The sequence below is a fragment of the Urocampus carinirostris genome, chromosome 2 (genome assembly GCF_059441175.1).
Source record: "Urocampus carinirostris isolate Australia breed hairy pipefish chromosome 2, RoL_Ucar_1.0, whole genome shotgun sequence".
NCBI lineage: Eukaryota > Metazoa > Chordata > Actinopteri > Syngnathiformes > Syngnathidae > Urocampus > Urocampus carinirostris.
In genome coordinates this window covers 40,908,708-40,935,065 of record NC_142350.1, presented here as the reverse complement: position 1 = coordinate 40,935,065, position 26,358 = coordinate 40,908,708, and the positions used below count along the sequence as shown (strand labels likewise).

Genomic DNA, 26,358 nt, shown 5'->3' with positions numbered 1-26,358 from the left:
TAGTTTGGCTTCTGAGAAAAAAAAAGTCACTATTCCAAAAGTCAACTCCACAGTAGCAGTAGCTCAGCTCAGGAGGTTGCAGTTTTTATTCCCAGCTCCTCAGGGTTAAATGTCAAAGTGTCCTTGGGCAAGACACTAAACCCCTAATGCCTAATACCCTAGTTTCCTTGCATGGCTGACACCGCTATCGGAAAGTGAGAGTATGTGTGCATGGGTTAGTGTGAGGCACATTGTAAGGCACCATGGGAAGTTTTCAATGACTCAAAAAGCGCTGTATAAATGCATACCGTTTACATATTTTTCTTTGCCTGCCCAGTAGGTAATGAAAACATTTTAAAGCCTCTCTTTTGTAACAAGTTAAACAAGACTGTATGAACAATTACATCCTTTATATTTTTGTGTCTGCTGAGGTTACAAAAACTGACAATTTTCCATCATTGTACTTTTAAGAGTTGACAGAAAAATTTTGTCATTCTGACTGATTGAAAATTAGGCCAAAAACCACAGCAGCAGTACGATCTTAGGAATCTAGTGTGGCACTTTGAGAGGGAGAGACAGACAGACAAAAGAATGATCAAACAGAGTTGCTGGATACAACCGGAATGTTTGATGTTTGATCTTACATTACACATAGTCCAGTGTTTTTCCGAATTGCTCAGTGCACAATTGAATGGATTTGGGAGTACAGTCCATAAACATGCCCGATTAAAGTCGCCGTCGACGATAAAGCTCCGTTGGGGTGTGCAAGCTGCTGTTTATTGATAGCAGCGGGCAGGAGATTTAGCGCTATGCTAACGTTAGCATCCGGTGAAACGGTTAGCGGTGGAAAGTAAACAGCAAACACAAAGACCACAGTTAACTCTCCCGGTACATAGAAGGGTCTGCACGATACTGCTAGAGACTCCATATCGAGTGAGCAGTGTGTGTCAATGGTTCGGCTGTTATTGTAGCGCGTAGTCTCCAACCCGTTTTTACCGGAGTCTTCGTCTCGTTCGAGCCGGTGATGTAATGCGGCGTCGGGAAAGCCAAGACTCCGTGATGACAAAAAAAATACTCCAATTCCGGCCGTTGTTGGTGGCGATCCGCAGCTCAAATTCACTCATTGTGAATATCATATATATATAATCATTGGGAAACAACTGGTTAATGGATAAATGAAATGAAAAATAGTTTAGTGACGTCAATTTCCAAAGGGATATTGGTACTACCACATTGGAGCCTCGGGGTTAGACAGTTTCTGAACACCACACTGCCATAAAGATGGATTGGACGGTCTGGGCTAAATGATCACGGTCTCATGTCCTGTCCAGCCAGATTTCCAGATCTCAAGCTTTGCAATTTTGTTGAGGGGATTTGTGAAATATTGGTCCTTGTGCCCTTTATTCCAAGAGACGTGGAAGCGCTGAAGGCACGTATAACAGAAGTTGTTGCAACCATTGACAATGCAATGCGTTTGGCAAGAATTTGACTATTGGCTTGATGTGTGTCGTATGACCAATGGTGGTCACATTGAACATCTTTGAACATGACATGTAAAAATTGAGAATACAAGCATTCCAGATGTGTTTCTATATCGTTGACAATTTCCGTGATATTCAATGTCAAAAAGACTTTTGGAACACCCTGTGCTATCGGGAGGATCTTAGACTCGAGCATGAAATATGAATCATTAGGTCGGGCTGGGCCAGCTGTCTCTCTTGCATTTTGATTTATTTTACTTGGTGGGGGACCTGCACAGCATGCGGTTACTTTTACTTTTAGTCATTATTTGGATGACCGAAAAAGCCCCTTTGGTACCAAAGTATGCACGCCGTTGGAATTCAGCTTCAGGTTTACTTCGACCCAGCCACTCAAATCAAGTTATTTGGTCGGGTTCGGGTTTTAACACCCACGGGTTGGGTCGGGCTGGATTTTCATGCCTGATCTTACCTCTACCCTGTACTTTTAAAAACATACTGTAAAAATGAAGGTTACAATCATCATAATAATGGGTCCTCTTTCATTAAAAACAAAGTACCTTATTTAGCCCCCCCCCCCCCAAAAAAAAACAGTACAAAAACATTGCACTACAATTTTAAAAATTAAACGAAAATCTGTCCTTTTTTAGTCGATACAAGCCTCGACGCATCGACATGTCTTGTAACATTACATGTTAGCGATTAGACTGCCTTTTTCACTTTTTGAGCACACCTCTGCACTCTGTTTGTTGCCTTCCTGCGTTTGGGTCCTCAATTCCACTGTTGTGACAGTGTTCTTTTTTCTTAATGCGTACCCCGACGATGACAGTGAGTGCAAACCGCACCAGGAAGTCCTGTGAAGAGACAATCAGATTACAACAGAGGACGTCCCATCATCTTGTTTTTACTAATGATCCAAACGGGAAGGTGAAAAAGATCAATAAATTAAAAAAAGAAGAAACTAAACGTGAAAGTGTTCCTTCACAAGTGGCTAAAAAAGAAATACGTCTAGAGAGGACAATCAGATGAAACACGCGCAAAAGTTTGGTTTGTCTTTATTTTGGACATGACATAACATGTTTTTGAAATTTACAAAAGCGTAACAGAACTGAGAATGGCTCAGACGAGGTAGAGCTTTCACGTCGGCTTGCTGGCTCCAAAAATGACAAAACCAAACAAAACAAACACACTCAAAACAAAAATGACCTACAAAATCAAAATGACCGAACGCACCTGTCCTCGTGTCCTTTTTGAAGTGATAATAAATACAGATTTCAACCAAAACACTTAAAATAATAAGGTCTTGTTAGGAACATTAATCAGGAGGTTCAAAACAAATACAAATCTCACAGACGCTAGAACGCAATTTAAAATATGTAATAAACCCCCAAAACCAAAATAAAAACAACTACCACTGTGGGAGGCCAGCTAATGACAAAAGTCCGACAATTTAGCGGAAAAACAAGCTCTTACATCTTCATGAAGAATAAGCTTGTCAAACTTTCAGAGGAAAATGACTCAAATGGCGTGACCCACAGCCATTACACAAAAAAAAAAACACCAACTGCCATTAAAAATATATGAAAAAAGCTTCTAAACCCTAATTTACAAATTTTAACTAACTGCTATTATAACATTCTCAAAAAATAACTTTGACTAGAATTAAAAAGGTTAAAGCTGTCATCTAGTCTAAGTGCACTAATAATGCCATTTGGTTTCTACTGCTGTATAGGCTGTTCCAAAAGTATTGGGCACATTTTGACATGACATTTTTCGGAAACTATTAAAGATATAAAAACACATCTTGTAAATTCAGAAAACGTGATTTCAATTTTTGAATGGAACGTTAAAAGATGTTTAATGTGAGCACCAATGGTCACACAAAATACATGAAGCCAATAGACCAATTCTTGCCAAACACAACATAGCATGCAACAGCTTTTGTAGAGCTTTTGGTAGTTTTTTGAAAAACTACTTTTGAAAGAGCAACAGTCCACGTTGAGACATACAGGGACAAACTGGTTAATGGATAAATTCAGTGAAATAATCTGGTGACTTAATTTTCCAACAAGATGGTGTGGCACTACATTGGAGACTGAGGGTCAGACAGTTGCTGAACACAACACTGCTAGACAGATGGATTGGATGATCTGGGCAGATACGATCACAATCTCATGTCTGGGCCACTCAGATCTCCAGAACACATACCATGCGATTTCTTTTTGTGGCGAATTGTGAAAGCTCTATGTGTTTCCAATTCCAAGAGACATGGATGAGGTGAAAAAACTAACAACACAAGCTGTTGCAACCATTGACGATGCAATGGGACGCGTTTGGCAATAATTCAACTATCTGCTTGATGTGCTTCGTGTGACTAATGGTGCTCTCAATGAATATCTTTAAACATTGCATTAAGAATGATTCTGAATTTACCACAACTTTAATTGTTTCTGAGATATTTTAATGTCAAACTGTGCCCAAGACTTTTTGAACACCATATATATCAAGAGTTTGGTTAGAGTGGATTACAGGTAAACGATTTATATATACAGTCATTCTAGCTTCACACTTTCACTAAGTCACACTTCGGAGTACAAAGTTAAAACTGTGGGATTCATCTTAAAGGGATTTCTGTACATTTTATGTGTTTCAGAATTAGTACTATTCTACATGACAAGGCTAGAATATCAATTTTCAAGTATTTTCATTACCCATACCCTTCAATGCACACTTTTGTGTGTCAATACACATGAGAAACACAACTTTGTATGCATATCTGGTTTGACATCCATTCATTTAGTATATCAACCGATAGTTTTTGCAATGTTAACTGGTTGGAATAATTTATGCAAGGTAAAATATACCCTATGTCCCTGACAAGTTACAATCTGCAACTATCTGATGAGTAAAGCCACGGCCCACTTTATTTGACAAGACAAAGCCAGGTAAATGATGCAAGAAACCAAATTAAAACACATTTGTGTATTAACCATACAGAAGTTTCTTAACTGGTGTGTCGGGACACACTTTTTGGGACCACTTTCAGTGCATTTCAGGCCGTTGCCTTGGCGAAATAATGCCAAGGAGAAAGGAAAAGAAAATAACTGAGGGTCAGTTATACTCCTTAACAGTAGATGGCAGTAATCCCCTGCAAATGCAAGTTAACACCCGCCATTTCACACCACAGAAAAAGACTAGAAAAGTTTGTTAACGCATGTTGAGCATGATCAATGGCAGATTCAGATATTATATGATGGATATTATTATATTTAAGACAAAGCTACTGAAGAAATGTTTTGTATTCCATTAAAAACGCAGCTAATGTGCAATCGAAAACTTGTGCTTAAAAAGCACAAGGAAGAATACAAAATGCGGAGAATCAATAAATGTCTGTTTTTAGAAAATCAATGAGTCTCTTTGACTGACTTACTGTGACTTAATCTTTGTTTTTGCCAGTGGAAACAGATTACCATAAAACAGTTGACCAAATGAACGCACTTTTATGATACAAACATTAGGAGGAGGGTGTCTGTTGCAGTGATTGTACATCATTTAAAAGGAAATTGTGTATTATTTAGCGCCTCCTAGTGATAAAGAAAGATATTGATTTGAAAAATAAGCAATGCATGAACTATGATACAAACGTGCACTTTTGTAACTACTTATGTGTGAAGAAATTTGAATATATTTCATATAACTTAAGGCTCACCTAGAGGGAGCAGACATTCTTGTCTGCCATCTTGCTGCTAACCCTACCCCGAAGTAAAACAAAATCCTTATGAAAGGCTGGGCAAAAAAATGAGAAGTCAAAATACTATTTTAATAATCAGGTATACCGAGGTAAATTTAAAAATGTAGTGGTGTAGTTTCCTAGTAATCATAATAGTCAAATAAAAATCTAAATCACATGTAATATAATATAAAAATATATTTCAGATAAAACCCATTACACAAATGTATTTAGCATTTATAGTGATATTTAAAATGCCATTTACACACATTTTGATTAAAATTACATTTTGATTAAAATTACATTTTAAGCGTTTTTCAAGAAATTTTTCACGTATACAACTATTTTAATGTAATTCATTCGATTGTTTACATTTTTAGACCCATGTTTCCTCCATCAAATTATTTTGACTCACTTGCAAATTAGTGTGAATGAGCCTCCCTCAGATCCCTTTCCTCACATTGTTATACCGTCGTTTGCCAAAATTGTATTTATCATTTTATTTTCACCATAGTGTGAGTCTGTATGTATACTTGGTGTTTCCAGTGGTTGGGTGGGGGGACAAAAGGGATTTTCTTTTTTTGTACATCGAATGTTTTTATACAGCACTTTGGTTCATTGCCTGAAATGTGCTTTACAAATACATTTTATTGATTGATTGATCCCCGCGACCCTACTGAGGATAAGCGGTGCAGATAATCGATGGATGGATGATTTCATTAAAAAATTAATGGTGCAGTTTTGTCACTTTGTATTCCTTCTGCTTTCTAGCACTTGTTTTCGGTTTACTGATAAATACAGTAATATCTGTTGTAAAATATTACTCGGTGTACAGGCCAAATGATACATATTCCACAATTACACTTTGTCCCTTTAAAGGCCAGAGAAAACATTTTTTACTAATAACATTTATTTTATGATAGTGACTAAAACAGTGATCGGCAACCGGAGGGCCATGGACCGCTACTGGGCCGTGGGTCGTTTGTTACCGGGCCGCACCAAATTATTTTTTTGATTATACCAGATTTATTTGTGTAGACAGTCATCTTTATCCACCCAAAAAAACTTAAAGATCCTGCTAACTTACAGGAAAAAAAAAACTGAGAGTCCTCCTCAATAGATGGTGGTAGTGCTCTGAAATAACAGAAAAAAGAGCGGTAACGTTTAGTAAGAGCGTATTTAGTATCCATTTTGAATTGTGTTTATGGATTGAAAAACAAACACAGGAAATTGTCTCCCCCCACCCCCAATTTTCAGTGTTGATTGTTGGGTTTAGGGAGTTTTCGGTGCGACCAAATTGAATATAATCCACCATCTCTAGTTCAAACTCCACAACCCTTTGATCAAATACATTGGAAAAGGAGAATTTTTTTTCCTAGATTTGGGTTGTGGCTTGTAATCACGGTGGTCTGACGGGTCCTCAAGTCAGCCCAAATAAGAACCGCTGGTCATGTGTGTACACAATGGATTTGGGTTTTCAATTATTGGACCGGACGGCGAGAATGTAGTCTAACTTTAAATGGGTCCGTGAGACAGAAAAGCTTGCCGACCACTGAAATAAAGGATCCTACTAATAGGTCCTTTTCTTTAAGACAAAAACAGCACAATACAGTTGTGTAGCTTAAAGCGAGCCCATAATCTAGCATTACCATAAAAAATAATGCCTGCAAAAGCAGCTGTCCTTTACCATGTAATTTCAATCTAGGCCTTATGCAGGGTTGCGTTGAATCAAAGTCAAAGTGTCAGAGTGAAAAAGGCTCCGTAATATAAAGGAGTTATATGGATGGAAAGTGGCGGCACTCAGCCTTTTTCTCTTCAATTGACAATAATTGTATGGTCATAAAAATGGTACACTCATTTATAATGGCTATTAAAAAGCAACTCTTTTTAATGAGCACAAGAGCAGTCCCTCTTTCTTTCTGTACTCTTCACTGCCTCTAATCATCTCCCTCTGAGCGGTCACTCTTAAGATTTCACTAAAGACCGGAGCCAAGTGACTTTAGCCCATTTGCACATGCTGGCTCACGAAAGACACTATAATGGCTTTTAGCCCAAGAGATGAATGTTTATAGCTGTGATGATTACTTGATTGATCAGTTATACAAAGCAGTTATAAATTGATGATCTTATAATCCAGGGGTGGTCCGGCAGGAACCGCAAGGACTTCTCCACTGGCCTAAAGAAATATTTGAATCATGTAATGTAATTAATGATATTTTGTCCATCGAAACATATTAAATCATTCCAAAATATCTGTTAGCTTCTTTCTATTGCTTCTCCCTGATTGCGCTGCTTCGAGATGTGAGGTTTCTTATTTAAGCATTTAAGCAATCACATTTTAGCCATTGGTTGATGCTAGGCTCAGAAATCTACCCGAAGACCTTTACAAAGACCTCTGAAGGCTGTGAGACATGAAACATCAGTGTTTGAGAAAGTTATTAATCTAGCCAATCAGATTTCGAAATGGTGGGTCCAGGGCCTGCTAGCGGGCCTTGGAAAACAAAGTATGACTGGCTAGGGGGCTGTTGTAAATTACCTTTAACATTTTTTTCTATGTTTACCTAACTATATTCCTTAAAGCGAGGCTGTGTTTTTCTTTATTTAGAGTGGACCAAAAAAATGTTACATTTTGAAGGAGTCTTGCAGAAAGCATGTGTTTTCGATTCTGTATCGGCAGTGAGAATGTCCGTTACATTACCAAACAAGGATTAGCAAATCAAGCAAAGTAAAAAGTGAGCCTTCTAAAGGAGGAAAAAAGAGTGTTTCACGAGCACCTGGCTGATAAGGGCACAAAGTCTGTTAACTGCTCGTCATTTAAAGTGCAGCGTTAGGATCGAAGTTTCACTCATTTAATGGCTTTTGTAAATTGTGTAAGTTATCGCCAGCATAATGCTAATGAGGAGACATTCCTGTGTCCGTCTATCGAGGCGGTTGTCAAAAACGGACGCCCGGTTATTTATTTATTTGTTGTGCTAGCGTAATCAAATGTGTTTCGTACCACTTCATGCAGTTAAAACGCTATATATATATATATATATATATATATATATATATATATATATATATATATATATATATGATTAAAATTAACAGTTAAAATGTTTATTTCCTGTTAAATATTATAATTACAAAGCACTCTATGGGAGGTATTTATTCAGTTAAAATGCTCGTTTTATTTGAGTGTTAGATTAGTCAGTTTAGTAATAGCAATTAAATATACATAAATATGGCATTTCATTGTGTGAACCCGGTTACGATGTAAATGTGGATTTAACATACAGGAGGATCATTGTATATTCTAATGTTTGGCTCTCACAGCTTGTACGTTGCTACATAGCGCATGTGATTGAAACGATTGTTTGAATAAAACACTGTGAACAATCAGTTGGAAAGCATCACCATCATTCAGCCGGGTATTCCATAGCGGTAACGGAATTATCACAAGGAAATAACGCCCGTGTCCACTGCTTTTGTCGAACGCACCATTCATCTCTAAATCGAATAAAAACTCATGCCAGAAATACGATAGGACACGCTCCACTTTCAGCGTTAGCTTAGCGATAGAAAAATAACTTCTTGATGGAATCGAAATGCACGGAGAATCTGTACGACAGCGTAATTGAAAACTTATTGAGGAAAGAAAGGAGGATGGATTTTGTGCACAAATAAAATTATTTTAGGTGAGTAAAATGTGGGTATATTCCTAACCTTTATTGCAATATTATTTTATATGTGGCGCAGCTCCAGTTGCAGTAAATGTTTTATAGCCATAAAATAGTTATTGAGGATAGGATTGATTCAGACGTAACTCGACTGAAGGCTTAGGTGTAAAATGCACGGCCCGTCATTGATATATACAGATCTATAAAATATATCTCAGCTTCTGTAGATCTTTGTGGTCATTAATAGATTTTGCCTGAAGAAAGGAAAATGTTTCACATGGCCATCAACTAAATCTAAAGTCCTTCCATCTTTCTGAAAGATTGTGTCATTTCCATCTGTGGCGAGTCCCTGACTAGCCTGTATTGAGGTCCTGATACTCAACAAAGAGTCCTAATGTCGATTTTGTGAAGTGGGTGGCGGTCCAAACTGTTCTTGGTCCGCAGGACTCTGCAAAGAGTTCCTTGAATCGGGATACTGGTTGTTGTCGAAAGGCATATGGTGGACACTCTGGACATGTGTCTTTAGGTTCCCTTTCTGTGAGGCTCTGTATGAGCAGAGCTGGCAACAGAAAGGCCTCTCGCCTGGACAAGAAAGACAAATAAATTAAAAAATAGACACAAACATTTGAAAAGCTTGTGCGGAGACAACATAGCATTATGAATTCAACCGCAGTTGAGAGCGTAGAGGAAGAATGCCAGGGAAAAGACACGCATAAGCAACATTTAGAATAGGGTGGACACTAGTCCTCGAAGTTAGCTGCAGGAGCTTTGCATGGTGATCTTTTAAAAAATTTTTAGGTCAATGTGTGGTGTTGACACAGTAGCAAACCACTTTACCCAACAAATGACACCCGGCACAGTCTTTTACTGTTGTTGGAAAAAAAAGGCCACTTTTTATTTGCCTCTGTCATATTTAGCTTCTTCACTTGGTCCTTTGAGCCAGATTTAATTAAGTTTACAAATATTTGTCAACACTCAGTCAGGTTTGGCCGGTCCAAATTGTCCTTAGGTGTGAATGAGCGAGTGAGTTGTCTGTCCCTGTGTGCCCTGCGACTGGCTGGCAACCAGTTCAGGGAGTCCCCTGCCCACTTCCCGAGGATGGCTGGGATGGGCTCCAGCACAACCGAAACCCTACTGAGGATAAGCGGTGCAGATAAAGGATGGATGGATGGGCAATCAGTCAGGCCCTCGGCTTGTAGCTTATTTTCTTTTTTGGCCCTTCCATCTATTTGACTTTGACACACCTGCTCTAAGAAAAATTAAGCCCCACAATATTGCGTTAAAAAACATTTCAATTCAACAGACTTTTACGCCGTCAAACGAAAATCCCTCACATGACCGTCCTATCTCTTAATGAGACTGACCTACAATCTGACAGACATCAGACCTCAGCGAAAATGGAAACAATAATAAAAAATAAGAGTCACACCTGAGCAAAACAAATGAGATTGCCATTTAATTGCACCTAATTATCATTTTGATAAATGGAGGACTATCACAGCGGGAAAACAAATGACTCCCGTGCCCCTCCCCCAGCGTTTTGCCCCAGAAGAAGACATAGGAAAATATAGCCGTTATCATACATCATCAGAAGCACAAGCCAGAGAAAAAGAAGAGGGCTGTTTGAGGAAGAAAGCGATAACAACAAAATAGCTATAATTAATCATCAAGCAAAATAATAAAACCGCAGTAAAAAAGAAGGTATGGGTTAGACGTGCGAGAGAAGCGAGAACCTGGGCCGTTTGGTCCTGCGAGTGAGGCGGCTGACGGGACCGCCTCACTACATTATGCTAAAGGTTATCGTCACCGTAAAGCAGCGTCAACACTCCGTCTAATTGGGCCCCTCCGCCGGACGCCCGCTCACATCACTCATACACTGGCCCCTAAATCTCAGTCATGTGGGTCCCGCGTTTGTGTACGTATGTGTGTGTGATTGATAAAGGCAAACGTCAAAGCTGGCCAGATTTATTTATCTTGCCTACTCTGCCTCAATTCTGTGACTGACTTTGTAAACCAAGATGCAGCAGATTTACTCATTGTGTATACTTTGATTAAAATATATATAAACATGTATGAAATATATTTACTGCCTTTTAGTTTTGACTGCAGAGCATTATAAATAGCATTTATTGCTGGCTTTGTAATCACATGTGACATGTTATTCAAATGCTGAATGCAAAACCTGTTAAAATGGACACTTAAAGGCACTGTCTTATTATTTAGTGCCTCTGAGAGGCAAACGTAACATCATGAAAAAACTAATCAATACCGATCTAAATAATTAAAAAAATAAGTACATTAATTTCATACAAACGTTTATTTAAAAAAAAAATGTGTTGGAGGCCACAGGGAAGACCCAGGTCAGCTTGAGAGACTACGTCTCTAGGCTGGCCTGGCAACCCCTCGGGATCCCGTCGTATGAGCTGCAAGAAATGGCTGAGGAAGGGAGGTCTGGGCTTCACTGTTGAGGCTGCTGACCCCGCGACCCGACCCCGGATAAGCGGAAGATAATGGATGGATGAATGGATGGTGTAGGTTGGAAAATTTGCATTTATTTAATATTACAGGAGCCCGATTCTTTTCATCAAATCCAAAGTGCCTGTTTTGGAGAGATCTGTCTTTGCCTTTTTTGCTTATTCATTTATCACTTTTTTTTGTCTTATGTTTAAAATTGCCCACATTTACAACAGGATTCTTTCTTCCTTAGTTAAAACAAATCGATGATAATACGTTGATACCAGAGCATAATACCAGAGTTATTATTGATGAACAAAACCAGGTATTTGTTTTAAAAATGTGTCTATATTGTCAATATAATTTTTTGGACTACAAAATTGTAATATATATGAATATATATGAATATATATATATATATATATATATATATATATATATATATACAGTAATCCCTCGGTTATCGCGGTTAATGGGGGACCAAAACCACCCGCCAAAGGTGAAAATCTGCGAAGTAGCGACGCCCCTTCAAAAATAATTTAAAAAAAAATGTTTTTTTAATTATTTTATTTTACTATTATTAATTTTTAGACCTGGGAAGCTCTGAACCCGCGAACGTGGAACCACAAAGTAGCGACGCCCCTTCAAAAATGCTAAAAAAAAATATATATACATACTGGACTGTCTCAGAAAATTAGAATATTGTGATAAAGTTCTTTATTTTCTGTAATGCAATTAAAAAAACAAAAATGTCATACGTTCTGGATTCATTACACATCAACTGAACTATTTCAAGCCTTTTATTATTTTAATATTGCTGAATTTGGCTTACAGCTTAAGAAAACTCAAAAATCCTATCTCAAAATATTAGAATATCATGAAAAAGTATACAAGTAGGCTATTCAATCATCACCTGAATCATCTAATTAACTCGAAACACCTTGCGAGGGTTTCCTGAGCCTTAAAAACACTCAGCTTGGTTCAGTAAACTAAATCACTGCTGATCTGACTGCTGTCCAGAGGACCATCATTGATACCCTCCATCAGGAGCGTAAGACACAAAAAGAAATCTCTCAAAGAGCAGGCTGTTCACAGAGTGCAGTTTCAAAGCATACTGTATTCACAAAAACTCTGTTGGAAGGGAAAAATGTGGCCGGAAAAGCTGCACAACCAAGAGAGATGACCGCAGCCTTAACAAAATTGTGAAGAAGAGCCGCTTCCAGAATTTGAGGGAGCTTCAAAGACAGTGGGCTGAAGCTGGAGTCCAGGTATCAAAAGCCACAGTTCACAGACGTGTCCGGGAAATGGGCTACAATAGCCGTATTCCCATGGTCAAGCCACTTCTGAACTCAAGACAACGGAAGAAGCGTCTGACTTGGGCTATGGAGAAGAAGCACTGGACAGTTGCAGAGTGGTCCAAAGTCCTCTTTTCAGACGAAAGCAAGTTTTGCATTTCATTTGGAAGTCAAGGCGCCAGAGTCTGGAGAAAGGCTGGAGAGGAGCAAAATCCAAGTTGCTTGAAATCCAGTGTGAAGTTCCCACAGTCAGCAATGGTTTGGGGAGCCATGTCAGCTGCTGGTGTTGGTCCACTGTGTTTCATCAAGTCCAGAGTAAATGCAACTGTGTACCAAGAGATTTTAGAGCACTATATGCTTCCATCTGCTGAAAAGCTCTATGAAGATGAGTATTTCATTTTCCAGCATGATCTGGCACCTGCCCACAGTGCCAAAACCACCAGTAACTGGTGCACTGACCATGGCATCACTGTCCTTGATTGGCCTGCTAATTCCCCTGACCTGAACCCCATCGAGAATTTGTGGGGTATAGTTAAGAAGAAGATGAAAGACACCAGACCTACAAATGCAAATGAGCTGAAGGCCGCTATCGAAGCATCCTGGGCATCAATAACACCTCAGCAATGCCACAGGCTGATTGCCTCCATGCCACGCCAGATTGATGCAGTAATCCGTGCAAAAGGATTCCCAACCAAGTACTGAGTGCATCAATGGACATTTTCAAATGTTTGATTTAGTTTTGCTGTTATAAAATTATTTTTTTTACTTGGTCTGAGGAAGTATTCTAATATTTTGAGATAGGATTTTTGAGTTTTTTTCAGCTGTAAGCCAAAATCAGCAATATTCAAATAATAAAAGGCTTGAAATAGTTCAGTTAATGTGTAATGAATCCAGAATGTATGACATTTTTGTTTTTTTAATTGCATTACAGAAAATAAAGAAGTTTATCACAATATTCTAATTTTCTGAGACAGTCCAGTATATACAGGGAGTGCAGAATTATTAGGCAAATGAGTATTTTGACCACATCATCCTCTTTATGCATGTTGTCTTACTCCAAGCTGTATAGGCTCGAAAGCCTACTACCAATTAAGCATATCAGGTGATGTGCATCTCTGTAATGAGAAGGGGTGTGGTCTAATGACATCAACACCCTATATCAGGTGTGCATAATTATTAGGCAACTTCCTTTCCTTTGGCAAAATGGGTCAGAAGAGGGACTTGACAGGCTCTGAAAAGTCAAAAATAGTGAGATATTGCAGAGGGATGCAGCACTCTTAAAATTGCCAAGCTTCTGAAGCGTGATCATCGAACAATCAAGCGTTACATTCAAAATAGTCAACAGGGTCGCAAGAAGCGTGTAGAAAAACCAAGGCGCAAAATAACTGCCCGTGAACTGAGAAAAGTCAAGCGTACAGCTGCCAAGATGCCACTTGCCACCAGTTCTGCCATATTTCAGAGCTGCAACATCACTGGAGTGCCCAAAAGCACAAGGTGTGCAATACTCAGAGACATGGCCAAGGTAAGAAAGGCTGAAAAACGACCACCACTGAACAAGACACACAAGCTGAAACGTCAAGACTGGGCCAAGAAAAATCTCAAGACGGATTTTTCTAAGGTTTTATGGACTGATGAAATGAGAGTGAGTCTTGTTGGGCCAGGTGGATGGGCCCGTGGCTGGATCGGTAAAGGGCAGAGAGCTCCAGTCCGCCTCAGACGCCAGCAAGGTGGAGGTGGGGTACTGGTATGGGCTGGTATCATCAAAGATGAGCTTGTGGGGCCTTTTCGGGTTGAGGATGGACTCAAGCTCAACTCCCAGTCCTACTGCCAGTTTCTGGAAGACACCTTCTTCAAGGAGTGGTACAGGAAGAAGTCCGCATCCTTCAAGAAAAACATGATTTTCATGCAGGACAACGCTCCATCACACGCATCCAAGTACTCCACAGCGTGGCTGGCAAGAAAGGGTCTAAAAGAAGAAAAACTAATGACATGGCCTCCTTGTTCACCTGATCTGAACCCCATAGAGAACCTGTGGTCCCTCATCAAATGTGAGATTTACAAGGAGGGAAAACAGTACACCTCTCTGAACAGTGTCTGGGAGGCTGTGGTTGCTGCTGCACGCAATGTTGATCGTGAACAGATCAAAGCACTGACAGAATCCATGGATGGCAGGCTTTTGAGTGTCCTTGCAAAGAAAGGTGGCTATATTGGTCACTGATTTGTTTTTGTTTTGTTTTTGAATGTCAGAAATGTATATTTGTGAATGTTGAGCTGTTATATTGGTTTCCCTGATGAAAATAAATAATTGAAATGGGTATACATTTGTTTTTTGTTAAGTTGCCTAATAATTATGTACAGTAATAGTCACCTGCATACACATATATCCTCCTAAAATAGCTAAAACTAAAAAAGCCCCACTCCAACTTCCCAAATATTCAGCTTTGATATTAATGAGACTTTTGGGTTCATTAGGAACATGGTTGTTGTTCAATAATAAAATTAATCCTCAAAAATACAACTTGCCTAATAATTCTGCACTCCCTGTATATATATATATATTTTATTTATTTTTATTATTTTTTTAATTATTTTATTTTACTATTATTATTTTTTAGACCTGCGAAGCTCTGAAACCGCGAACGTGGAACCACGAGGTAGCGACGCCCCTTCAAAAATGCTTTCGAAAAAAAAAAAAAATCAATGATCTTATTTTATTATTATTATTAGTTTTTAGACCCGCGAAGCTCTGAACCCGCGAACGTTGAACCGCGAAGTAGCGAGGTCCCACTGTATATGTATTTCGTTATTAATATCTGCCATAGAGAAAAATAAAAGTAAAAACTTCTGTCTATTCATTTCATTTATAAAACCGTTAATGGCACCACGTTAACAAAAATTGGAACTATATCATTGGCATTTACACAGGTGGAAAAATATAAACACAACTTATGTTACTACTATGACGTTACTACGTTATTACCAGGTTGCAATTATTAGAAGTTAGGTCAACCACTGAAACATCACGTCAGTTGCGAATAATATTTACTATGGAAGTTTTCAATACACAGTGATACCTCTACATATGAGATTAAATCGTTCTCGCACCTTGCTTGTTTTTAGAATTTATTGTATTTTGAGCAAATTTTTCATTACAAAATATTTTAAAACTTATTCATCTGATCCCAGCCTCCCAAATTCATTCCTAAATAGCTTTGAAACACATCTGAATGTCCATTACAAACTTATTTAAATAGTAATCAAAGATAAAAATACAGGAATAAGATAAATAAGATGATTTGAATTGGTTTACATTTCCTTTTTAGTTTGTATGATGAAAATGTATTTGAGATACGATCAATTCTGGATGCAAACTCAAACCTGGAATGATGTCATCTCGTATGTGGAGAGGCAACAGCAATTGTTATTGTTTTATATGGTTTAGGTATACTGTAGTTTTCAGCACCATTCTCATGTAACATGTTATATAAAAAAAGCAAAAATATGATTGCCTATTTCACAGTGTTTAACATAAAAATGCAGACACACAAAAAAGGAAGACAGGGGGAAAAACTGACAAGATAGTAGAACATGCAGACAAGTGCAATTTTAAGACGAAGCATGCAAAAGCGATGGTTGAGCAGAGTGATTAGCCGTTGTGCTACATACTTGTTTGGGAGCTTCAGAAGCAGTGCTGTGAGCGTCAGTACCTCTGTGGAGTCCATTAAAATCAAATACAACTGTGGGGTGAGAAGGGGGATGAGGGTGGGGGAGGTAGAGGAGGAGGAAGGGGGCATTTGGTTAAAAGACACACAAGCATTTGGTTTTCTTGTGCTACCAGTCTCAAAAGCCAGTGCACTGTTTGCTACTTGTCCCCCTTGCTAAAGGAGGGAATCTAACAGTAATGATGGTGGTGGTGAAGGTGATAATGGCCATGGAACGTGGCTGAGCTGAGTCAGTTAACAGATTTTGGAACTTCAGGAACTGATTACTTGGTTTTCAGTTATTTCTCATGGGGAAAATGTGTTTGAGATACGAGCAATTCTAGATACGAGCTTGATCTAGTAACAAATGAATCTCACATCTAGTGGGGCCACTGCAATTGCAACTCGCCCATTGTCATATACGTTTTTAGCGCCATCCGTCCAGCCATTATCTTTCACTTATCTTGGGTCGGGTTGCAGGGGCAGCAACCTCAGCAGGAAAGCCCAGGCCTTCCTATGCCCAGCCACTCATTCAGCTCATCAAACGGGATCCTGAGGCATTCCCAAGCCAGTCTATAGACGTATTTGCTCTAAGGGGTCCTCGGACATTCTCAGGCCTCCTGCCGGTGGGACATGCTTGCAACACCTCCCGAGGGAGGCATCCAGGTGGCATTCTTATCAGATGCCCTAGCCACCTCAAATGGCTCCTCTCAATGGGGAGGGGAAGCAGCTCTACACTGAGTCCGTCCCGGATGACCGAGCTTCTCACCCTCTAAGGCATACCCCAACCAACGCGGCGGCGGAGGAAACTCTTTTCAGCCGGTTGTATCCGGGATCTTTTTCTTCTGGTCATGACCCATGATCCATGACTATTGGTGAAGGCAGGAACATAGATCAACCGGTGAATCGAGGAAAATGCTTTTTGACTCACAGTACACGGTCAGCATGGCGGCGGACGCTGCATCGACGCTGATGTCAATCTCCCAATCCATCCTACCCTCGCTTGTGAACAGGACCCCAAGAACTCCCCCACTCTGGGCAGGATTTCAACTTCAACCACCCTTTTAGGTGCCATTGTCATATAACTGCTATTGACTACCATTTTGGAGAACAATACCTTAAAAAAGGCTGATATTGTTACTGTTATTTACCGAGGACGCAACACCTTCCTGCTCTTTCGACGCGGGGCAAAGCTTTAAAGTCATTTTATTATCTTAATAATGCATGTTTATGCTCAATTATTATTAAAAATTTTATTATTAAAATTTTAAGTTATCAGGAATATGCGTTTCATGGCTATTTACAGTTCATTTTTATTATTTTGGGAGGCTGGGAACTGATTAGTTTTAAATTATTTCTTACGGGGTAAAATAGTTCGAGACAAGAGATCTAGATATGGTGCTCAATCCAGGAACAAATTTAACCAGCTAGCAGTGATGACGATGACGGTGGCAGTAGTAAAGGTGATGATGATGGCCCTGGAACGTGGTTGAGACAACTCTGAGATTTGATATGACGCATATTAGTAGAGGCCTCGGGGCGGGTGGCCTTTTCTATGTGTGGACGTCTGTGCTGTGGACAATCGGCGGTGACAACATTAATTACAGTCTCAGCTTGTGTTTACAGAGCTTTTGGACGAGAGTAAGCGTGTTAATGTTCTGCTGCTTGTGTGACAGGGGGTGGTCGTATGTGTGTTTACAATAGGGCTTAGGGGAAGCTAAAGCTTTGCATCACTTACCATTTGGCCTCTGTCACTTAGAATGACTGGCGATGCCACGCATCATTCACACTCTCTATAAAGTAGCTACTTATCTCACTGTCTGATTTTATCACTGCAAGCTCACATGATGGACGTGACGTGACGTGACAGAAGAGGGAAAAGGAGAGCTAGCGATGAGGGAGTAGGAGGCAACGGGAGGAAAGGATATAGGCATGCGGCAAAAGAAAAATATACAAGCGAAGAGGAAGATGAATTTGCGTTACAAGAAAGGTAACTAAAAATGACAGCCCGATAGAAAGAAAAGGATCGATAGACAGAGGGGGATGAATGACAGAATGATAGCTAGATGGATAGAGAGAGAATAAACGGCAGAACTGGGGAGGCAAACAAAAATAATAAATAGCCAATGTATAGATAAGCGATAAGAGGCAGAATTAATATCACAAGTTAATAATATGGGGGAAAAAGGTTTAAAAGCAGAAGGGAAAAATAAAGTTCTAGATCTTTCCACAGTAGTGTCCACGTGCTAGTAGTGATATCATAAATGTAGCAAAGATTTGCAGTAGATTCTCAAACTCATTTTTTTTTTACTTCCTTAATGTGGCTTGTGAGTGAGCAAAAGCTTATCCAAGCTGACGATGCAATAATAAAAAAAAAAACGATTGGGACCTAACTTGACACTATATAAAAGAAATAAACGCTCACATTTATGCATACAATTTAGGGTCTACAGTGAATCTTTTAGTAATACTTTTGCAAGGTGGTGAAAAAGAGAATACGAAGAAAAAAATGAGCAAAGAATAAGTATTCACAAAGTACTAATATTATTAGTATTTTTGTCAAAAATCTGCAGCATGATCTTCGTAATATAATAAGTAGGAATGCACCGAATTTTCTGCACAGAAATAAAATTCAAATGGAAAAAAAGAAAGTTGACAATGCTGTTTAGTTTGTTGTTAAAGGGACATTGTGCATTATTTTGTGTTTAAGTGGTAAAAAAACTTTCATTGAAAAAAACGTGCAAAAAATGTGGAAGTATCCTTTTGCAAAATTGTATCCTATGGGCTTCTGAAGTGTGACACGCTCCATTTTATGATACAGCGATCTTCGATGGCGACTTAATACTAATTGTCACTTTAAAGCAACAGTGTGTATTATTTGGCGCCTCCTAGTGGTAAAAAAAATCTTTAAAATACCTATTTTGATTTGAATGATAAACAAAAAAATACATGAACTATAATTTAAAATCTCATCTCATCTCATCTCATCAGCCGTACCGCTTATCCTCATTAGGGTCGCGGGGGGGCTGGAGCCCATCCCAGCCATCTCCGGGCAGTGGGCAGGGGACACCCTGAACTGGTTGCCAGCCAATCGCAGGGCACACAGGGACAGACAACTCATTCGCTCATTCACACCTAGGGACAATTTGGACCGGCCAATTCACCTGAAATGCATGTTTTTGGAACGTGGGAGGAAACCGGAGTGCCCGGAGGAAACCCACGCAAGCACGGGGAGAACATACAAACTCCGCACAGGAAGTCTGGAGCTGGATTTGAACCCACGACAGGTTCCCATGACATGAACTGTGCCGCACAAGCGCTAACCACTGCGCCGCCGTGCTGCCATATAATTTAAAATAATTTCTTTAATACCCCATGGTTTAATAAATGTTTATTTTACGCTGGGGGACATTTTTCGCCACAACACCAGTAATTCATAAAAACAAATGAGAAGGCTGAACAAAATGGCATCCAAACGAGAACGGTATTCTGCAATTCTGCAGGTGCAAATTGTGATGATCTATGCAGTTGAAAACAGAAATCGAGCAGGGAGTTTTCAGTTTACAAGAAACTTGTAAGAAACTGGCGAAAATGTGACGATGAGTTTGACTTAGAAGCGGAAGGAGGAGACGAACGGCAGATCATCTAATGTGTACACCGAAGATGAAAATTTCATTGGATTCAGTGATTTGGAGTGAAAATGATGGTTTGGTAAGCACGTTATTTATGCTAGTTATCTGAATAACTCTTAATATATTACGTCATTGCTAAATTTAATAATCTAACAATGCTAACCTATTCAGCCTGTTCTCCATTTCATTTCAAATTGCCTTTCAAGATGACATCTATGTTTTTGGTGCTGGATTTTGGCAAATACTTTTCCCACCAAAACGCGACTTATACTTCAGTGCGCCTTATACATGGTTTTCCTTTTTTAATTATGCATTTTCAGTACTATTTTTTGGAAGTGTGCCTTATAGCTCCGAAAATATGGTAGTAAAATAGAAAAACTAAAACCATACATGCGGATCCAACACACGTAAATTTACTTTAATAAATAACAGTTGAACACATGCAAATGGGCTAAAGAGACTGCCGTTAATAAATGATGGTGCGTTTTCATCGGAATGCGAGATTGCGTCTCTGTAATTGACACGAGATTAATAATGTATACAATTTGTCACAGGTCAGTATCCAGAGAAAACATGTTTCCGTTTAAAAAATAGCGACAGCTGCCCAGCCCAGGGCAAGGAAGTACTCACAGACTGGCTGTCACACTCAGCTCAACAAAAAAGATCTACTTTGATTTATACGGCAACGCGCTAGAATGTCCGACAATGAAATATTGTTGAGCATGAATCCTTCCATGCATATATTCTCTATAACTCACGTTATGTCTGGAAAGTAGATAAATAGCTGAGGTGATCTGTGTGCACAGGTGTCACGACTATGACTGAACTTGTACTATGAGAGGACTAATTATCATTTGGGGAATAAAGGACTAAATAATATTGTATTTTAAGGTTTATTATTAGCTGGTTTTTTTTTTGTCTGCATCGGAAAATCTTCCTTTTTCATTGTGCGTGATATAAGATAGTTTTGTTATTTAGCACTTTTAACAGGTCAAAATCTAAACTAATATACCAAATAGGTTAAAAAAATCATGCGCATTATACACAAATAAATATGGTAACTACAAAATAGGAGATACTTAAAAAAAAAGTTCAGCTATATACAATGTCTGTTTGAAGGGAAGTTGTAGATTATTTGGCCACTAAAGGTTGCTGCATTGTGTACTGGAACCAAATGGAAGTGCTACAAAGCACGAACCCAAACGGCCCTTTTTTCTTCTAATTTCTTTTCCCACCCTTTAAATTTCTTTGGGATTTTGGGGGATATTAATCGCAGCAAGATGGCAGAAAATCATGTCCGCTCCCTTTGGGTGAGCCTCATGTTATGTAAAATAAATACAAATTACAAGTATTTTATAAAGTACGTTTATACATACCGTAAAATTCACAATATAAGCCACGACTTTTGTAACAAGCTTTCAGACCTGCGGCTTATGCAACAATGCGGCCAATTTATCAATTTTTCTAGGCGCCTGAGCAGTATAGGTAAGAGTAAGACCGGTGGAATATATGTGTCGAGGAAGACCAAAGTTTAATGTAACTTCGCGCTTTGTGCATGACTAAAACAAGCATGAACAGACTCTCATCATAGAAAAGGTGTCAATTGGAAGAGTAGGGCTAACTACCATATTGGGAATAATTGCACATGTCTGTTAATTTGTAAATGTGGCGAAACAAACGGGTTACCAGAAGCAATGGCCAACAAAGCAGACATTTTTAAGGCAGATTCCTATTTATCTGTGGGCGTTACTGTGTGTTTCGGATTAAGTATTTTACACGGTTGGATTCTAAGGATTGTCCTTGATGCTTCGAAGCCATTTTTGCAGACATTCAAAGAAGTTGAAGACGTATTGGTGAGATATCTCGGCTTTTTACTTTTCTGGTATCTTGTTTCAGACGGATCATGATGTTTCTGTGATGAGGATATTTTAAAATAATCATCATATCCTAAATCCCAAGAGTTTACGCTTTTCAATAATATGTGGCATGACATATTTCAGCGATTGGTGACATAATTCAGACACATATTTGTTTATTAATCGGACGGCCCACCGGCGGGCCCTCGGAATGTAAGGGGTTAAGTACCACATATTTTTAAAATGCTTTCTGTGTACCGTCTTTCTTTGTGAATACCTCATGTATCAATGTGGGCACATTAGGCTTATAGTCAGGTGCGACTTATGTATGTACAAAATGGTTTTCCTTTAAAAATGTACTGGGTGCGGCTTATAGTCAGGTGCGTCTTACAGTCCGGATTTTACTGTATCTGTCTATGATTTAGGGCGGCGCATTGGTTAGCGCGTGTGCGGCACAGTTCTAGAGTCATGAGATCGAACCTCCTGTGTGGAGTTTGCATGTTCTCCCCGTGCTTGCGTGGGTTTCCTCCGGGCACTCCGGTTTCCTCCCACATTCCAAAAACATGCATGTCCGGTTAACTGGTTGGTCCAAATTGTCCCTGGGTGTGAATGAACGAGTAAGTTGACTGTCCCTGTGTGCCCTGCAACTGGCTGGCAACCAGTTCAGGGTGTCCCCTGCCCACTGCCCAAAGATAGCTGAGATGGGCTCCAGCACCCCCGTGACCCTACTAAGGTTAAGCGGTACGGATAATGAATGAATGAATGTCCATGTATTTTCGCTTACTATTCAAATAGATAGGGTGTTGTTTTTATAAGCTAATATTTTTTTACCAGTAGTCGGCACTAAATAATACACTCCACATTGAAGACCCCTGCTCGTGATGATCCTTGTGTTATGTAAAATAAATGTGTCTTAAGCTAGTAGATAAACAATGTATGTTTGTACGATAGTCCCTGTATTTTTGACTATTATTCAAAACATTAGTGTATTTTTAATGAATGTGTTTTTAATTCTCAGACTGCTAAATACTAGACCATGTCCCTTTGAACCAAAAGTTATCACAGTTAAACCGGATATTGAAAAGCATAACTAAACCTTTCTCTGGAGGGTGAACAGAATAAATACAATATTAGAAATGGGAATAAAGGTATGGTAATTAGTGAGTGTTCTTATGAAGTGTTATTTACCTGTATGGGACCTCATGTGAGTGCGAAGATGGCTGGGCTGACTGAAACTCTTCCCACACTCGTGACAGAAATGTTGCCCCTGTCTCATGAGCGACCTCAGCATCCCTGAAGAGACAAACATTGGTAAGTTCAAAGTTTAGTAGCTGCTCAAATTAAGGAGAGAAGACATCAATGAATTTTGAACTTGCAGGGAGGAAAGGGAGAGAAGCCTTCAATTAAAAAAGTCCATCCTGTTTAAAAGGCCCTCCCCTGAACCCTATCAATATACTACATCTCCTAAGTTACAAAAGCAGATTTGCCCTGAAGAGTGCAAAAAACACCAACATGATTGGCCAACAGAGACAATGATGTAATAGTCAAAACAACAAAAAATGGTATGCAATCATATTCGAAATAATATACTAGTATTCCTTGGACTCTCCTTTACAGGTACCTGGTAATCAAAACAGAATAAACTTATTTCACATAAAATATTTGAGGCTGGGCATTGGTTTAAGGGATTAGAAAATACCTTTTTGTTTTCAATAAGCAACAGAAGTATAGTTTTTTTCCACACAAATAATGCCGATATGTTCCAAAATATCCCATGGATCTCGAGAAATTTATTCTCAAAGTTGACAGTTTGACCTCATATCTTCTATAGCTGTGATGTCACCGGATGACAACATGGACCAAAACAAAAGCTGTCCAGGGTGGAACAAACGTAGAGGGAATGGGAAAGTGGCGACATGCTCGTTCTTGTGGTGTTCTTTTTTGGTTTCTATTTGTTGGGGTAGTATGAAAATACTAAAAGTAAGAAGCTGATGCTAACGGCCATGTTGAAAATAATTTCATATATCTGTTTATTTCTAAATGAAAATTACCTGGCAACAAGGAACGTCCAACATTGCAGAAATACTTTTAGGCAGAATTTGTTTTATTATCTGCCGGCGATGTTATGAATAAATATTTTGCATGCTTGGATTCACTGTGCGATCCTGGGTGTAATTCCTCCATGTTTACAGAATATCAATTCATCAGATGACTACCCAGGGGACTTATGGGTACATTTCTTTATAGTTTTCGGGTATCCTGTTTCAGACTGATCATGTTTCTATTATGAGTATGTCTTGAAATGAAGTTTAAGCTTTTCAATGATATGTGGCATGACGTATTGCAGTAGTTAGTGCCATCGTCCAGAAACCTGTTTGTTCATAAACAGTGGACGGGCTGGCGGAATGTTAAAGGGTTAAAAAGTGTTTTACACAAATATTTTGTATTATTAGAGCCTATACTTAAAAGCTATAATGACATAATACTACTTCCAGTCGCAGATTAACAAGACAATGCCTTAAAAAGGTTTGATGTTTATACAACTATATTTCCTATTAGTTCCGATAGATGCAAGATTTATGCACATTGGTTATGCTAACGTATTGGCACATGTTCTAAATGCACTGGATTGTATTGTTTCAGTTTTCACATTCCGAAGAATGAAATTAAAGCCTCAATAACTGGTGCCCTGTGGTCCTGGTCATTCTTTGGTGGGTTAACTTGGTGTCATATGGATGACTCTTCACTATCTTAATCTGAGGAATTTCAAAGAAAATAGTCAATGATACAGAATTTTCACCCTTTTTTATTCAATATTAAAATAAACCGCATGTTGTTAAAATTACTTTCTGTCAACCTTGGTTCCTCCCAAATCGTGTTGTGTTCGAGGCCAAACAAAGTCACAGAGGTCACTAGTGTCCACATTGGCGCACAAGCGAGGCTGCAATGGTGGAGCTAGGTAGGCAGCATGAGTAGTGGACAAGCGCAGGCATCATTAGTATGTCTAATGTGTCATTATGAGAGGCTAGCTGCAGGGGCTGGACTGCTGCTGTCACACGGCATCATCTCACAGGCTGACAGCCAGACACACACACCGCATAAATTACATGCAATTAAAAGGACCCGGCTGTGATGTGCCCGCTTCGCTGCCCGTGTGTCACTTGTCAGGTGTGTGCCCACGTGTGTATACAGTATCTTTGAAGACTTGTATATACTGCGCAAACACGGGACAGCACAGGCCAAGACCAAGACACACGTTGACCATCTTTACATATGCAGCAAAAGTTGACAACAACTGAATATTACTTGCTTCAGTTGGCTAGGTTATAGATCACGAGCAAATGTCTCGGCCCCTTGGCTTTGTAGCGTATTATGACTTGACCGGTAACGGATAATGGATAATTGATAAAGAATAGAGAACAATAAACCTTATAAAATCCCCCCCACATGTGTCAAAGCCATACTTTTTCTTTATGTGGCCCGCATGACAAGGGCGAGAGAAGCACAAGAGAAAATTGAGCGTCAAACAATGACTTGCAGTTTTAACCGTCGTTGCATGCAGTTACATATTATGTACATGTTGTTTTTTTCTTTTGTATTTTCAATCAAAGACAACATTGAAAGATAAAAACTTGGGAGCTCATATTTTCCCCAGGTTGTAAGAACATATAAATGTTCAAAATAGCATAGTGCTGTGATTTAGGTTATTTTATTTGGGAGCCAACCACAAACTATAAAAAAAATGCTATGTACATTAGGGCTGCAACAACAAATCAATAAAATTGATTAAAACAGTGGCTGAGAGACGGGCACTGAAAAAGCTGCAGTCAATCATGGACAATTCATCACATCCACTACACAGCATTATATCCAGACAGAAGAGCAGCTTCAGCGACAGACTGCTGTCACTGTCTTGTACCACAGACTGAAGAGATCTTTTCTTCCTCATGCCATGAGGCTCGTTAAAACGCTCAAATTTACTCCTCCTACCTCTAATAATCACAAGTCGTTCGAGGCTCTTGTTATGAGGTCCTCTCCATTGTCAATTTATGTGATAACTATCTATCGCGCACCAAGACCATACACAACTTTCTTAGACGAATTTGCTGAACTTTTGTCTGAACTAGTAACCTATTCAGACAAAATTATAATCATGGGGGACTTTAACATTCATATGAACTCCCCACTCAGTTCACTCACTGTTGAGTTCCAGTCTATAATTGATGCATTTGGTTTTAATCAACTGGTTGATTTGCCAACCCATAAAGATGGAAACACGCTCGACTTGGTTCTGACTCGAGGAGTTTCAACCTTAAACATGCCGGTGCTATCGTGTACTACAGTTATCTCGGATCATTATTTAGTTACATTTGAGGTGCTAGCTAAATGTAGTACCAAAAAAACTGAAGGATTCACTGGACGCAATATAAGCACGGGCACAGTTTCTGAGCTCTCCGATATTCTTCCAGGAGCAGTTGCATCCTTTCCTTCCTACATAGGCTCCATCGAATCACTCCTAAATGAATTCAACGCTACCCTGACCAGTGCCCTGGATTCAGTAGCGCCCATCC

General features: G+C 39.2%; 1 protein-coding gene and 1 long non-coding RNA gene across 5 annotated transcripts in view; one reads left to right on the top strand and one right to left on the bottom strand.

Annotated features, from left to right (window-relative positions):
- Positions 1-8,334: 8,334 nt before the first annotated feature.
- Positions 8,335-26,358, bottom strand: part of LOC148371899 (zinc finger protein 516-like) — a 69,117-nt gene continuing 51,093 nt past the window's right edge. For 3 of the 4 annotated variants that reach the window (XM_088326516.1, XM_088326518.1, XM_088326517.1), the window contains 2 exons: positions 22,976-23,080; positions 8,335-9,431 (listed from right to left, as the gene is read on the bottom strand). In XM_088326516.1, the coding sequence (XP_088182642.1) occupies positions 9,241-9,431; positions 22,976-23,080 (296 nt within the window). In that variant the 3' untranslated portion in view covers positions 8,335-9,240. Of the gene's footprint in view, positions 9,432-16,264; positions 16,336-22,975; positions 23,081-26,358 lie in introns of all 4 variants that reach the window. The other variant, XM_088326519.1, reaches the window with a different exon arrangement.
- Positions 18,133-24,446, top strand: LOC148371900 (uncharacterized). Its single transcript, XR_015849498.1, has 3 exons — positions 18,133-18,289; positions 23,044-23,098; positions 23,166-24,446. It is a non-coding gene; the product is annotated as an uncharacterized LOC148371900 (long non-coding RNA).